Source organism: Psittacula echo (genome assembly GCF_963264785.1).
Source record: "Psittacula echo genome assembly, chromosome: 2".
In the NCBI taxonomy this organism is placed as follows: Eukaryota; Metazoa; Chordata; class Aves; order Psittaciformes; family Psittacidae; genus Psittacula; species Psittacula echo.
This window is the reverse complement of record NC_137737.1, coordinates 112,998,611-113,015,197: the sequence shown is the minus strand read 5'-3', so window position 1 is coordinate 113,015,197 and position 16,587 is coordinate 112,998,611. Positions and strand designations below refer to the sequence as shown.

The 16,587-nt window shown below is 37.0% G+C and overlaps 1 protein-coding gene across 5 annotated transcripts in view; it reads left to right on the top strand.

Annotated features, from left to right (window-relative positions):
* Positions 1 to 16,587, top strand: part of SS18 (SS18 subunit of BAF chromatin remodeling complex) — a 42,630-nt gene that overhangs the window by 11,781 nt on the left and 14,262 nt on the right. For all 5 annotated transcript variants that reach the window (XM_080609982.1, XM_080609983.1, XM_080609980.1 and 2 more), the window contains 2 exons: positions 6,725 to 6,878; positions 12,327 to 12,548. In XM_080609982.1, coding sequence (XP_080466108.1) covers positions 6,725 to 6,878; positions 12,327 to 12,548 — 376 coding nt within the window. The remainder of the gene's footprint in view (positions 1 to 6,724; positions 6,879 to 12,326; positions 12,549 to 16,587) is intronic.

The window sequence follows — 16,587 nt, the reverse complement described above, 5'->3', positions numbered from 1 at the left end:
GTTGTTGGACAAGATTCCTTTCGATAGTAATGGTTATGCTGACATAGTAAGAGCTGTGCTCTCATCAGTTGTGGTTCTGCTGTGTGATATTTTAAAGTTGTGTTATGATCCAGAGAAGCAGTCCAGATGAATTAGGTGTAAAGCAGGATATTTTCATTCTGGATTAGTTCAGATTAACTGCAGAACTGTGTAAATGGCTTTGTTGGCACAGCTGAAAGGGTACTATTGGGAAATAGGGAGCACTGGAAGCTCCTGAAGCCAGCAATTCCATTAAAAAAAACCCCAAACATCAGAATGTCGGTCTTTAAGATGTTAGCATATTAGGAGTGAATTCATAGGGCACTAGTGTACTCCACTTTAAATAAGATCACTCTAACTCCTGTATGCTACTTTGCATGTATTACTAGTCAGGTGCGTCCACATGGGGAGCTAGTGCACTGTACACAAAAAAAAATACTTCTATCGCCTACTAACTTCTGTGGGTAATTGAGAAATCAGTAAAAATAGCAGCCAGTTTGATTTTTGCTCTGAAGTGCATTTCTTTCATACTTGGAGATGTGATTTGCCTGTCTGTAGTACCATACCTGCACAATAAATACCTATTTCAACCCTTGTCAGTTTGCTGAGAGCTGTACCGGGCAGTCTGGTAACATAGGTGCTGAGTCCTTTAGCCTGTATGGTTCTGCTGTTTTCCTGATTTAAATGCTCTGAAGATTCTGCAGGATTCTTTCTGCTTTGAGTTTGTGTAAACCCTTCTAGCTGGAATGGAGGTGGAATTTTTCTCTTCAATTACTGCATGCAGGCAAAACCTGTAAATACTGGACCAGATGTTAAATGACTTAAAAGTCAAAGAAGCAGGAGGTAAATAGCTGTGGAAGAGAAAGCCCCTGCTTTTGAAGACAGATGAGAACTGCATTTTATGGAGAAATTACAGAATATCTCTGAAGTAATCTAGTTTCTATAGCTTACTGTTCCCCAATTAATGTCCACAGTTGATATATTTCTAGTCACTTAAAATAAAACCCATCTGAATTTGTACCAGATTATTTAACTTCTGATTTAAATTATTTCTAGGCATATCGAAAGTTAAGAATTTTATGTGATCATTTTTTAAGTATCAGAAGAGCTAGTCCTATGTAGACAGTAAGTATTTTCAGGTTAGATTTTCCGGTTGTTAAAGTGATGCTAAAGAATATTTATACAAAGAAATACTTTTGTACAGTGATACATGCAATTTGAAACAACTAAAGGTTCCAATTTCCTCTTTAAACAAAGTGTTGAAGTATTACATTTTGCACTATTTTAACATTTTGATCAAATACTAAGTCAGAGTTTCTATGATTTTTGAAGGTACTGAGATTTAGAAACTGATTGTCATTCTGAATTTAGAATTCTTTACTGCTGGTGTCACAACTAGTACTCAGCAGTGAGCTGAGCCCATATTATATTTGTAATTAGCTTCACTATTTAGACATGATTGTAAATGCATTTCACAGAAATCCTTCCTACCCCAAAATATTATACTTGTGGAGAATTGATATAGGTTATTCTTCTGTTTTTTTCTTAATTTAAGGTATTCCCAGTATTAAAATACCCTGTGCCTTGCAGAAGAGGAGTTGTAGTCCAATTAAATAAATCTTGTTTCTCTCAAATATCAAAAATGTATTCCTTTATGATCTTATTTCCCAGTCTGACACCTTAGTAAGTACTCTGCAGGCGCCATCACCACCTATCAACAGAGTGCTGTTCTCTGAGACTGGGACAGGTGCTGTGATATTAGCAATGTGATATTAGCGGGGCAGGGTACCTCCTGGGACGGGATATTTTGCTTCACAGAAAATGGGATTTGAGAACTGAAAACAAAGATGATTGATTAAATCAAGTTAGAGCTTCTCTCAGACAGATCAGAAGGCTCTTATGTTTGTGTTCCATGTAGTTTTTAATGGTTATTTGGAGAGAATTTCAAGAAAATTGTATTTTCCGTAGTGTACTTCAAATAGCTATTGCTATTTGTATTGATTAGCAGTACTGTGTGCTTAACAGTATCTCCTGCCTTTCACATCTTATTGATGATTGAGTTGATATTCCACCTCAATTTTTATAACAATAAATGTTCTATAACCAAATCTTTCAATCTGCTGTTGATGGTAAGAAAAACCTAATAGGGCAAGAGAAGAGATGATAGATGAAAGTTCCAGATGTACAATTCCACCATGGCAGCTTTTATTGTTTGCTGTCTTGCATTTGATCTGATTTGTTATTTAAAAGAAAATCCTCTAACAAAAATGCAGTTTGGTTATTGCCTTAAATGTAAGCTTTCAAATAACTGTTGGGTTTAGCAGGATTTTGTTTGCTTAAAGTTGTCAGGTAAAATCTAATGGGTCTTGTCTCTTTTTCCTATTTTCCTTTTTCTTGTCTCCTTTTTTGGTTATCACTGCAGGTTAGTTTCAGTCTTTCTCAAGTTCAGATTTTCAGAGTTGGACAAAATAGCTTTGAATTTATTTTTTTTATGCTTGGATAAACTTTAAATGCTCATAGTGGCTATAAATTGTTATCTGTGTGTTTGGGAAAGTGAGCCAAAAATGAGTGTTTAGCAAGTGAAGCTGTGTCTAACAACTTCTCATTCTTTAATTTACTTTTTACTGATAGTAAAAAAATTAACAATTTCTGCTTCATAACTGGAATAAAATCAGCAATTATTTTAATTTCCTTTCTGCCATGCATCCAGCAGGAGAGGAGTAGCTTCTCCTTTGGTTCTGTTAACCTAACTACATTCAGATGTCATTTCACCCTTTATATTTACGTTCAATGTGTAGGGTTCCTGTTGGATAACTTCCCTTTCACAAAGGGTGGGGAGTTTCTTTTTCTTTTTTCTTTATTAAGTATTTGTCTTTCAAATACTATGCCTGGGGTATGCTAAATTTACGCTGATTTAAAAGTTTATCAGCTGTAAGAACCTGCATCAACTCTGATAGATACAGGGAAGTTGCTGTTTTAAAACAATTTTTTCTTGCTTTCTTCTGTCTGTAACCAATAGAAAAAACACTTGGGAGAAATTTCATTGGGGAATAATTATATCTGCAGGTGACATTTCTTTTTAATTGCTAGCAGGTAGTGATTGATTTATGACCCTGGCATGAAGGCTTGTAAGACACTTTTAAAATATACTGAATAAAATCCTATATAACTGTTTCAATTGCATGTATATGATTGTCTCTATATCTTAAAATTTGTTCTAATGTCTGCTGTTGATGAATTCCTCAGTTTATGTGATTTATGTGGTGTCTTGTATGTTTAATGTTATTCCTCAATTTATTGACTATTCTCCTGAGGTCTTCTTTGTTGTTAAAGCATAAATTGGATGATCTACTTTTTGTATGGATCATACATTAAATTGTATTTCTGTCGTATCCTCTTATGTTCATTTTGTTTTGAGGCAGAAAAAAAAATCTGTCCTTTTTTACTTGTTTCAGGTGATACCATTCAAAGTCTTTAATCACTGGTTGCCTATCTTTGCAATCCTTCTGCTTTCACAGTATCTTTATGTGATTGCTTTCCTCAACTCGAACTGTCATGATCACAAATACCATGACTTTTTTCTTTTTCCCTTGCATATTATACCTCGTTCTTGATACATCAGGTACTGAAGATAATCAAAGTTTTGTATGGATCTTTTTAAATTATTTTTTTTCCACCAGACTCTTTGGGTAGTGGTCAATTCTTTTTTTATTCTCTGGATTAGTTGCAGTAGGAGTTCCTCTTTCTGAAAAAAGAGTGGTTCAAAATTCAGTGTACTTGCTGTATATTTGTCCATGTTGAACCCTGGCACTATTTGACTTACTGTTTTTCTTCTACAATTTTCAGTAATTAATCTTGCAGTATCTTCAGATGTTGGTATTTACTAACAAATATTTTCACGGAACCTTTATGTGTTCTTCCTTCTTTGAACTTCATGAAAGGTTATTGCTTATTTCTTCCCTTTCAGCCATTTCTGGTAAGTGGAAGCATACACCCCTAGACAAGATATTTCTGCAAAGGCTTTGTCATAAACTTGTGTTAAGAAATTTTTGTTAAGCATGCAGCTAAGTGGTTTAATTTATATTTTTTAGAATTTCTAATAGATCAGAAAGATTTGACTTCTCTTATTGATACTTTACTGACTCATCTTTATCATCCTTGGAGTTCCATAATACCCTAATTATTTTATCATTTACTTGTAGCTTGGGGAACATGTATCACAGACTTATGATTCCCAGAATTGTACATTGTTCATTTACTTTCTGTTCATCTTATTAGGTAGTTTAATGAAAGATTGAATGTTTTTTGCAGCTTGGATCTTTTTCTTGCCTTGTTTTCAAGAATCTGAAGTGGGTTCACACAGATCTTCAAGGTCTTTCCATATCCAAAAGCTCCTCTTGCTAAATTATTTTCTGGTAGTGCTTTTTGGGGCGTTTTTAATCACCCCCTCAGTTCTCTCAATTCCTAGTATTTTATGAAGTTTCTTGTGGGTTTTTGTATCTAATGAAATTTTAAAAATCCTTGCACTTTTTTCCCTGTCCTTGGATGTCTGCCGTCTCAGTGCTGTTAGTTACTGAGTATTTGTCTTAAACAGTAGTTGTTTTGAAAACTGCCAGGATAAATTTCAGAGTTGGAATATGTAGTTTTGTCTTAAATGGAGATTTTTTTTTTTGTGTGTCCATCTTTCCATGCGAAAGGGCATGCCTGTGCTGGTGCAGTTGCACTTACAGGACAGCTAAAACCTGACTATAATCTAATTTTTTAGTACTTCATAGTACTTTTCATTATCAGCCTATTTTGTGAACACTGGGTTTACTAATGATTTATACTTGGAATACAAGTAGTTTATTTTAATTCTGAAAATATTTCAACTTGGATGAGTTTTTGGCTTTGCTTTCTGCTGACATGGGGCTATTGTTAATGCTCTGAGCTCTAGCTGCTCATGTGGAGATACCCACAGTGTTGGTTTTGCTGGTATTCCAAAGCATGCTTTGTAAATAAAACTTAAAACCATTCTGCGTTCTTTTCTGTGTATTTTTCTGTTTTACATAATTTGTTAGATACAAAAGCAGGATGAGAGCTCTTGAAAGTGAAGGAGGAAAAAGACTTAACTGCAGCATTCTTACTTTGATTGCTCACTAGTGGAGGAAGATCAAGCAAAAGTGAGCAGGATTTTACTCACAGTGTTCAGAGAGTAGAGCTGCCTTTCACTCTTACCTCTTCTACTTTCTGCCATTTCTGCTATAGGATGAGGAAGCCTTGCTTATAAAAGGTCCTTGCGGAGGAAGGAAAAGAATTTAGTGAGAGAAGTCATCTACTTGCTTCCATTTTCCTTCCTTCCTTTCTTCTGCTGAAAAAAGCCTTCACTGATTTGTTGGGGAGTTTCTAAAACTATTGCAGGGGAAATAATACCTGCTTGAGATATTTGAGGAAATGCTGAGAAAAGAAATTAGTACTGCTTCCCTCCTCTGTCTGTCGTCCAAGTGAGTATGTGTCTGTCTACTACCCTGATGCTACTGTCCCCAGGGCCCAAGAGGGGTCCTGCCTTACATTCATTTGGAAAGTGTTACTGTTTTCTACTGTGTTACTAGTTGTCTTTACCAACCTCCTGGTGAGTAGGTGTAGGTACAAGGTGGGCTGGGCTAGACAGGAACTTGGGATTCACCCGCTTGGCTCTTTCTCCGAAGAGAAGCGGGAGAAAATGCACACATCATTGTCTCACAAGAAGGGTTTTGCATGGATAGTCACAGCCTTTTAGGGAGAGTCCTCAAAAGCCGAAGACCCGGGCTTTTGCTGTCACAGAGATGGTTTTTATTCCCTGAAAGCATTTGGCTAAGGTGTGTGAGGAGGATCATTCGGTCTCGCAGGTGCTTTTACTAGGAAAGCAAAGCTGGCTACCAGCAGTTTCTGTGTCTCCTTACATTGCTGAGAGTAGAACCTACTGGTAAATTCCCCCTTGTATTTATTGTTTTTCTTGCTCTCCCTCTTTGAACTCTCAAGGTTATTCAGTTATTTTCCTCACAATTTCATTAGGAAATTTGCCAAAAACATCCTTTCTAGGCAGCTGTCTCTGGACCTTTGGAGGCCAGCACTAATGTGCTCTCAGTCTGTAGGGGGTGTTTGGCACGGAATTATGAACTAGGCCTTCAGCGATTTGGGGGAGAGATGGGAAGAGATCGCAAACACTTCACCACAACCAGGTGCAAATTTTTGCTAGTCTATGAGCATTTGGAGGCTTTTTTTCTCATGTTGTACCTGTTTTGTCCTGGTGCAAGTTCTGTAAACAGCAACAAATTATTGGTGCGAGAGAATTACGACAAAGAATTGTTTTTCTGCTCCATGAATGTTGCTTTGAAGGGAAAGCTTGTGTGTGTGTGTGAGGGAGCGACCCCAGCAATCTTAAACTGTTCAGGTATAATTTTTTAATGGGGCATTGATTTGTATTTTTTCTGTTTGAAAGCAGTGCTCGAAGGTGCTGTGGTGTTGCCTGCATGTAACACTTCATGTAAAATTGATTGGAGTATTAAGCATTTTACCAAAATAAATACTGGGAGGAGTTAACCTTATCAGAAAGAGCAAGAAACACGTTTCAGTGCTTTCTTTCATACCCTGCTGAACAATATAGGCAACTGCTGTACCATATGTACATATAATATATTTGTCAGACTAACTGCTTCTCATGTTTGACTAAACTGTCTCCTTTCAGCCACCCACACAGAATATGCCTATGGGTCCGGGAGGGATGAGTCAGAGTGGCCCTCCCCCACCGCCGCGCTCGCACAACATGTCTTCAGATGGTATGGTAGGTGGGGGCCCTCCTGCACCACACATGCAGAACCAGATGAACGGCCAGATGCCTGGTAAGTTTTTCTCCTCTAAGACATTAACACCAGTGTTGCCTGGCAACTGAAACGACATGGGGGCTCAAGGGATACTAGATTGTTGATGACAAAACTGCTTTGAATGCCCCCGAGTACAAGCTCTCTTAGAGTTTGTTAGCTACAGAGCTACGTGACCTGTATTCAGTGTTTATCAGGCTGCCCTTGGGCTTTGATGTAGCTGACACACAGCATTCCTCTGATGAACAGAACTGGCTAAATTTAGTCTGCTTGAAACCGCGCAGTACAGCTGGCTTTAGAAGGCTTACTGAGGAAAGGTATTGGCCTGTGGCTGAGTGAACACAAATCCTTCCATGAAAAGATAATGTGAAATCATTGTAACTAAATAATTAGATAATAATAAAATAGATACACCTCAAAGAGGGTGTTTCAGATGTGGGTAAATGTAAAAAAAATAAAAGCTTGCTTTTACACAGAAAGTCATCCAGCTTCCACTAATCCTGTGTATTCTTTATGACTGAAGATGTGTTGAATCATAAGGGATTTGTAAAGAAATGGCCTCCAGGTTATTGTTCTAGGTGTAAATTTTAAGTCAGTTTTTATGCCATCCTGTTTCATAATAAAAAGTGCTTGGAAGTCAGAAACAAAGCAGTGAAACAAGATGATAAAATTCCACATTGTACCTACCAGCACTGGCTTTGGGGTAACTATTCCCTTTAGCAGTCAGATCAGAATGGAATAGGCTATGGAAAAGCTTGCTTCTTTATATAGAGGCTGTTTCCTAGAATTTCCACTCATAAAGTCATACTGCCTATTTCATGTGAATTGGCTTTCATCTTAAAATTGCATTCCCAGGATTGCTTTTGTTCAGGACCCCTTCATTTTTTTTTGTATGGAGGAAGTTTCTATACAAAAGCTCTTCAAGTTATTGATACTTCCAAGAAAGGAAACTGCTGTCAAAGGATCTTTGAAAATTCATCTCTTGGTGGTCACAAGGAAAAGCTCTTTGACAGTAAACACTGTGAATAACTATGCACAACTTAATATGAAGTAAAAAGTAGAATGATTGCTGTAATCTCTAATTTCTGCGCAAATCTTGATAAAATGGACCTGACAGTGATAGCTTTTCTGAGAAGAGTAGCTGAATAGCCTCCGGGGACTGTGTGTGAGAAGTGTAATAAAAGATCTAGAGAAGAAGTTACTTTCATCATACGTGTTGGTCATGGTCTGCAATTGCAAGTGGAAAGAGCGATATATGCTGCTCCTTAAGTAGGTCAGAGATATTCTGGTTGTGAAGTCCTCTATCCATCTAAGATCCATCAGCTCCCATAGAGAATAGCATTGCCTCTCGCAAATCAGTCTCTTTGACCCTCTAGTGTAATCATATTATTGTTATTATAGTGATCTTTTCCAAGGAGAAGGATTACTAAGTCACAATGTGAGCATAATGACTTCACTGCAGAGCCACAGGGGAGAAAAGTCACTGCTTAAACATACATATTTTGTAATTAGATACAATAAGAAAAGGGCTCTTACGAAAATATGTGAAAGGTAAATAGGTTTGTTTTGGTATTCACCTAGACAGATACTTAAATACAGTTTCCAACTAAGCTTTAATTTAGCCTTTTTTCCAACATAGTCCCTTTTTTGAATATCTGTTTCTTCCATTTTCTGTTTAAGGCTGTCTCTGAGGGTGTGAAGATTAACAGCTTAGGATGAGGGCATCTCTAATATCAGAAAGGCATGCTAAAATCATTTCATAGTTCATAGTTGGAAAAGGGGAAACAATCATTTTGTTAAGTGGATTACTGAGTATTTTGGGTTTTTTTGTTTGTTAGTTTGCCTGTGTATGAGCCTTTCTGTATTTCACAGACACGTATCTAATAATTTCTGCAGTGTATGCATTTGCTTTCTGTTTATGGGGCACTTACTCTAACATTACATAGACACTTTGTAGAAGAAGCCAGATAATAAACCCTTAAATATCTGAAGAGATAAATGATCTTTCTAAAAGGAACAAAGTTACTAACACGCAAACTGGGAGATCTAGGCTTGACAGCCAAAAGTTCACCGGCCTGGAAGAAATAAAATCAAGGCTCTTAAAAATGCCGGTTGAGGATTTCTGGAAGGCTTAATCTGAGCATGGGCTTCCACCAGCCTGAGTATAGGTGAAAGAGTTGATAGGAGGATCAAAAGAACTGCCTAGTGATGGACAGAGCATGAGTTATTTTAAAGTTCTGGCCTAGACCTGTCCCATTACCTAAAGGGCAAAGCATAATTTTTATCATTCTTGTGTTCTGCTTAATAAAGGACCTGGAGTGCTGCTGAAACCCCTAATTGCATACCCTGACGAATGAGTGTCTCTGTCCTTTTACCAGGAAAGACTGTCCTGATGCACCTTTTTCAGCCTGTAGTGGAACCGAGTGTTACCTATACCTGTGACAGATCATGGCTTTTACCTGAAAAAAATTACTGTCTGAAGAGTTACACTGAGAGTTTGTGTGATGCAAAGTACATTTGGATTTGGAAGGAGATTATGAATTGGGTTGTGCTAGTGGCAATTTACCTACCCGATTTCTTGAGCTTGTTTTATCATATGTAAAAAGCTGAAAGGTAAGACTAGCCTTAGGGTTTTCTGACCTTTGTCATGGCACTCTGGTAGGTGGCCTTCCTGAATAACAGGTGCTTGTGTATTAACAATAAGTTCTCTCCAAGTCATCTTTCCTTCCTGAAAATGTACCTTAAAATGCACTTAGGCTTGCTTAAAGCTTCTCAGAGCTAAGATATGGTCTCTAAGTGGTTAGGAGGAAAAAGGACTTCTGTTTATAGTCAAGATAGATACTTATTCCACTAACTTTATTACAATACAGAATCTAATTAGTATAGCATTTGAAACAGTTATTTTAATGGCAGATGCACACTTCATGTTTCATTCATATTCCATTCTTCCTATCTCATTTATTTGTATTAAAAAAGAATTAGAAAATAACTGTGTTGTCTTTATGTGCAGGAGAACCCTGTGCAGTATTTTGGCAAACTATTAAAAAAAGAAAATAAATTTGTGAAGTGTGTTTTTACTATTTTTCATTTGCAAGGGTTTTTGTTACTGCAGACGTAGCTTTTCCTCTGTCCTTGTCTTCTAGCTTCTCACTAACAAACTATCTGATTTTGATTCCAGAACATGACACATGCCTGTCATTTCTTATGCCAGCTTTTCGTTATGAGTGACTTCTATTTTGGTGATACCTGAGACATGCAGTGTAAACCAGTGGTTTAGGGAAGGTATTTTTTTTTTTTTTTTTTTAACTTCTTTTCTCTTGTGATGATTTTTGCCTTCCTCATTTTGCTTTACATTACAGGTCTCAAAACTTCTTCCACCTTGTGTTTGGCTAGCTCTCTGAAATCCGTTATTGACAGTTTTTTCCTTCTAAGCGAAGAGGAGCAAAACCACTGCTAGGCCCTGACTTTCTGGCACTAACCTGGTGTATTCCTTTTCTTAGGAAAGAAATTAAGAAGGTAATCTTCTAGCAGTCCTGCAATAGTTGCTTGGCACTACAGTGTGAAGCTTGTCTTCACCTTGGTTTTATTTTAACACCCTGATGATTGATCTCATGGTTAGAGATTATCTCACTTTCTCAGAATTAAATTGTCTTTGTGTTCTCACAGATTTAGGCAGTGTTGAATTGAAGAGAGGACAGCATAGGCACCTGTAGTTCTCTGTCATGGTCATAGTCCTGTACAGTGAGTTACTTTTTCTGTGTGTGTGCTGCATCCACCCTTGTACAATTCAGGAATCTCTGCTCACCTTGTTTTGCAGGAACAGTGAACTGCATATATGATACCTTTATCAGCTTTTTCACTTTCCTTGATAAAATAAGCTTATGTGTTCTTTTCATTAAGGTGTCCTGAAAAGGGCAAAGGATAAACATACGCTTAAACTTTGTTTTTTATGCTGGCTTTTAGTAGGTGTTCCTTCACCATTGGTATCTTTTTCTTCTGCATCTCTTTTGTTTTCAGGTCAGTTGGTATTGCCTCTGTGACCTTGTGTACAGCTCTGTGTCTTTCCTTTTGCGTTCATTCTGTCCTATATTAGTGGAGTTGTTTCTTTAGCCAAGACAGAACTTGCGAGCTGTTTACATCTGAAGGCAGATGTGTGTTCTGGTGTTTTGGGTTTTGTTTGGTTTTGTTTTTTTTTTTTCCCCAAAGGGGAGATACGTAGCTAAATCACTGTTTTCCTACAACTTTTCTGGCATAGTTACTTTTAGGGTCCGTTTTAAAGTTTTCTGTATTTCTTAGGGTTTTGTAGCTTAACAAAAAAATCTGTGGTATGTTTAACAGCCATGGCATCTTCTTGATGAACTCTATATATCAGCAGTTGTCTTGTTTACAGTTGACTTACTCTGTCACATGCTCTCTGGTGGTACATATCTTTATAAACTCCTTGTGGTGCTTGTCATATGCATAATCCTTGCATTTCATTTACTTGTCATATTTATATCCAGTCACACCTCTTACTAATTTTACTCCTACTAGCTTCTCACCCCAGCTAAACTAATGAGTAAGCTGGTAGGATGGTACTGTAATGTTTAGACTTTTAAAAATACTCATTGAGACTAGATTTAATTCAGAGAACAAGCCAATTTCAATCTGTGTTGTCAGGAAGAGGGAAGATAAAGGGTGAAGGGATGTAGTTGGTACATGAGTATGTAGACTCATAGAATAGTTTGGGTTGGAAGGGACCTTCAAAGGCCATCTAGTCCAATCCCCCTGCAGTTAGCAGGGACATCTTATGAGCAGATTGTTCTTCCTTTGCATATTTGCAAGCATGAGATGTGAGCTGATAATTTGATGGCTGTCCTTCTAGACATCATCTCCTACCCTAGCAATCTGTAAATACAGTTACAGAATAATGGCTATATATTATAAGTTCAAACAATGTTAAATATGCCTTCAGCCATTTTTATTCTGCATGTGTTTGTACCATGTCAGTGTTAGTAGTGTCTGACATTTTTGGGGGGAGAGGGAGAGAGGATTAACCATTGCAGAAAAGTGTCTAGTATGGTTTGTTTGAATAAAAAGAAATGTTGTAGCTATTGTGACAATTATATAGTTGTAGTAGAGTACCAAGCTGATCTTAAGCTGCTCTTGTGCAATTCAGGTTAGAATTTGTGGTGTGTTGTGTGAAACTGAAAGACTGGAATTGCATATGGTATGGATATAAGGTGAACTATATGATAATTTACACTTTTGCTGTACTAGCTTCAGTTGCTCAACAAAAAAAAATTGCATAGTAGAACTGAACTTCAGCTGTTAACTATTTTTAAGTTTTGAAATGAGTGAACTGTTTTAGCTTTTTAAAATGTAATTATATTTAATTACTTTTATTTACTTTTGTGATTCAGTATGACTGTATTTGCTTGTTTTATGATACTTAATGTAGAACCTCTTTCCCTGTTTTTCTTTCTGAAGGACCTAATCATATGCCTATGCAAGGACCTGGACCTAACCAACTCAATATGACAAACAGTTCCATGAACATGCCTTCAAATAGCCATGGCTCAATGGGCGGCTATAATCACTCAGTGCCATCCTCTCAGAGTATGCCAGTACAGAACCAGATGACTATGAGCCAGGGACAGCCAATGGGCAACTACGGTCCCAGACCAAACATGAACATGCAACCAAACCAAGGTAAGTGTTAGCTTCTGTAAAAGGAAATATCTCAGGTACAGACATCTTTAAAGGCCTTCTCCTGTAGATTTCTGGCTCTAGATGCATTTATACCCATGTTTGGACAACTCAACGTCTTCATTCTTCCATGTGTCAGTGACTTTTTATTTATTTGCAGACATTGAACTGTTTTCAGGTGTTGTGTGAAAGTCTGGGATTGGATCTGCTTTCATCAGTTACGAATTTGAACTGCTGTTTATCTTTCTCAGACTTTACACTTCCATCTAAGTGTTGTTATTGCTTGAGTTGATAAAATACATCTCTACTCTTCAGTCTCGTGGGTAAATTGAAAATTTAAAGTCAGGTAGCCTTCAGGTTTTTATGCCTAAGTAATCCTTGTTCTCTGCTGCATGCTGTTTTAGTGTGGAATGTCTGTTAATCTTGAAGAAATAAAATCCAGTTCCAGGAGCAAATCCTCTATTCCCTAATGTTTTCAGGAGATGTCCTTGCAGAGGTAGTAAAATTCAAAACTAATTTTGTATATGTAATATTTGCATAGCATAAACAGAGATTATGTATCCTATTGAAGTGCAAGGACACTGCAGAATTAAAATACTGCATTAGGGTCACAACAGACCAAATTATTAAGTTATGTATATATACTGCATATTCTTATAAATGTGCTTTACAAATCAACAAGCAGTATTGTCAACTTAAGCCTGTTACTACATTGGATCTGGACATACCACCTGCTAGAAGACATGCTGCAGAAGTTTGGAACCATTTGTTCCTGAGAAGTACAGACAGATCAAGTGATACTGGTTGGTTTGTTTATTATATCACTCAAAAGGTTCAAAACAAACAAAAGACTAAATTAATGAGAGATCAAAAATAAGTCAAGACAAAACAGAAGTTTCTGCAGTTTTCTTATCAGTAGTGAAAGTGATAAGTCCGAGTCTGTCCTTGTCCACATTGTTAATGGCATTTTTCTTAAAATCTAATGACAGAGGAAACAAAAGATAGGCATACAGCAGAGGAAGCTTTCACAAGGGGGAATATTTTTGACTGTCTCTCTGAATTGACGAGTTATCTGTGTATTCTGAGCAGTACACAATGGACTAATTTTGTGAACGTTGTAAGATGCTTTGGAAAAGTCCTGTGCATGCTCACTTTAAATTTCTCAGTTGCAGACAGTTAGCAATAAATATGTAGCAGTATGTGTGAGGAAGCCATCCACTAAGTCAGTCTGCAGAAAACAACTTATTTTGTACGACTGGCTTACAATTTAGGACTAGTGATTACTCCATCTCAAAGAACGGTTCCTTACTCTTCCTTGTAATATTCCCCTGCTGTATTTTCACTACTCTGTCAAACTTGAAAATTGCTCAGTCAGAGTTAGGGCAGAAACGTACTTAAAAGGTTTCTGTTCTGAACAAATAATAGTACTGAAGTGGCTTTGGGGAATAAAGAATAAAGCAGTACCTAACCAAATTACAGGTTCAAGAACAAGAGCAAATTCTCTAGTGAGAGCAAGAGCCGGAGCCATAGCCTGCCACTCAGGGCCACAGTAAGCTTTCAATTGGGTAACTATTTTTTCAAAATTTTGACCCTTTAGACTGACACTTTTTCCATTCAAAGTGTCTGCTTCAAAGCTGGGGGTTTTGGGTTTTGTTTTGTTTGTTTGTTTTGGGGGTTTTTGGTTTGTTTGTTTTGTTTAGTGGTGTTTTTTGTTTGTTTGTTTTGGGTTTGGGTTTGGTTTTGTTTTTTTTTGTTTTTGTGCCACTCGCGTTAGAGCAAGGCTGTGAAACTTGTCTGTTACGCCAGCAAGGTGCTACTTGCTGTATCAATGAAAATACTGTCCCAAATCAGTCAGATTTTAAATACTTAATACATTTGCTCCATTTTCTGCTTTTAGCTGATATGCTTGTATTGAGATTTAGTAACAAATTAGAGGACATATTTTTTTCTGTTTTTACTCTCTTGTGACTCCAGGACAGCAGGGGAGAAAATAGCATGGGAGTCTGTGAAACTCTGAGATGTGGATAGGTAGCCATGATCCAGTGTGGCTGGGCAGAGGTCTCAGCAAAGCATGGAAAGAGCAGGCTTCTCATCTAAGTAAAGAAACAAGAATGAGCCACTAGGAAATGCATTAGGATGCAGTTTAACAAAAAGGGAACAAACAGATTGTGACTTGAAGGTTTCCAAACTGGTAATGTGTGCTGCCAGTCAGAAATAGAAATGAACCAAAATTTGTGAACCTCTCTTCTTGTCAGAAGACATTTGTGAACTCCTAAACATGCTTTGTTCCTTTTTCTTGTAAAAGGGTAAGCCGTATTGAGAATGAGAGATCCTACTGTATCTGTCAGTTAATAACAGCACTAGCTAGATATAATGCTAAATATTCTGAAAGATAAGGTCTCTGCATCTCAAGTTGGCTGTTAAAAATTAGTAGATGTTTTTGACCTTAATCTTTTCCTGCATGGATTCCTTATCTGTAGAGGAATTAATCTGATGGTAAGGTTATACCATCTGATTTCACAGGAGTGTTGTGAAAGTATATTCATTATGGAGATTTGGACATTTAGTTACAAATGCCATCAGAAAGCCTATGAGTAAATTAATAATTCTGTCTTCCTTCACTGTTTGAGTAGGCATAGCATCTTACATGAACAATTAAGAGGAAGCGAAATATTAAAATAGCTTTTCAGTGAATAATATCTATTGTGTACTGAATGAGGCAAGTGGTTTTGGAAAACAAGCACGCTGTCAGATAAAGACAGCTTAACACAGAAATGTTTGATGTTAACTTCTGGGTGGTTTGTGCATAATTTTTATGTGCATTTTCTAGCAAAACATCTTGTTGTATATACAGATATTGAGGCAGATGGTGGTAGTAAGAAAAAAAGAAAAAGTGCTAATTAAGAAATAAAATGCATAGTAACAGAACCCATTACTGGATTTACTTTGTCTCTGCTTTGTATTTATTATTGGTTTGCACTAATTTATAAAATGCTAGCCAGAGGAATATCTTAGAAGCAAAATTGATAGGATTGGGGTTTTTATGTTGTCAGTCTAGTTGAAAGAAGAGTTTTAGTTGTTTTGGATTTTGGTAGCATATTGTTTTAAGTGGGAGATCCTGTGGATGACTCTTGATTAAAAAGCTACTTTAGCAGCCTGAGTCATCCATACAGAATATTGTCTGCCTTTTCTGAAAAGATAGTAAGCAGCACAGCTGAGTGAATGTGGAAAAAACTCTGTTCTTATGGGTACATTCCTTCTTTTGCATGGGAAGCTACTTCTGTTCAATGAAATATTTCAGGTCTTGCCAATTTTTGACATTTCAGATGGAAGGTGCAAGCCTGATTTTTCTGGAACCTGAAACTTACGTGGAAATTCCTCTAACTTCTGTTGAACAGATCTTTCACAGCCAGAGACTAATAATAAACAACAAAATGCAAATACTTTAAAAATAAGGACCAAGAACTTATAGCTTGGCCATCTCAGAAACTTTTTTTTCTCAGATCCTTTTGCTAGGATTCTGTTCTGTTACCTGGAGCATTTGAAGAAAAGTTGCCAAACTCCCCAGTTTGTATTTAATGAGCATTATAGGTGCTTGGGGTGAGACAGGGGACTAATTTACTTTTAACAGGTGAAGTCTGCATGAGAGCATCCTGTTGACTCAAATCATTTGCAGAAGACCAGTTGCTGAATTTGGTGCTGATATTTTTATTTATTTTTTTTTTTTAATTACAATTTCATTTACACAAACTTAGAAAATGTCCATTAAAGTTTTGGAGCTCTTTCAATTACAAGCAAATACAAAGAGATCATGGTGACAGCAGAGATGAGGCAAGTACGGACTTCCTATTCTTTTGTTGTCCACATAAGGAACATAAAAATAGGAACATCCAGTATTATCTGAAATAGAAGCCTATTTCGGTATGATAGATCATATTAAAATTATTTCTGAGGTTGAGAACCTTTTGTGAATGTCTTGCCATCTCTTCATTCCCATGTAAGCAGAGACCATTACATTGCAACACCTTAGCTGTTTACAGTA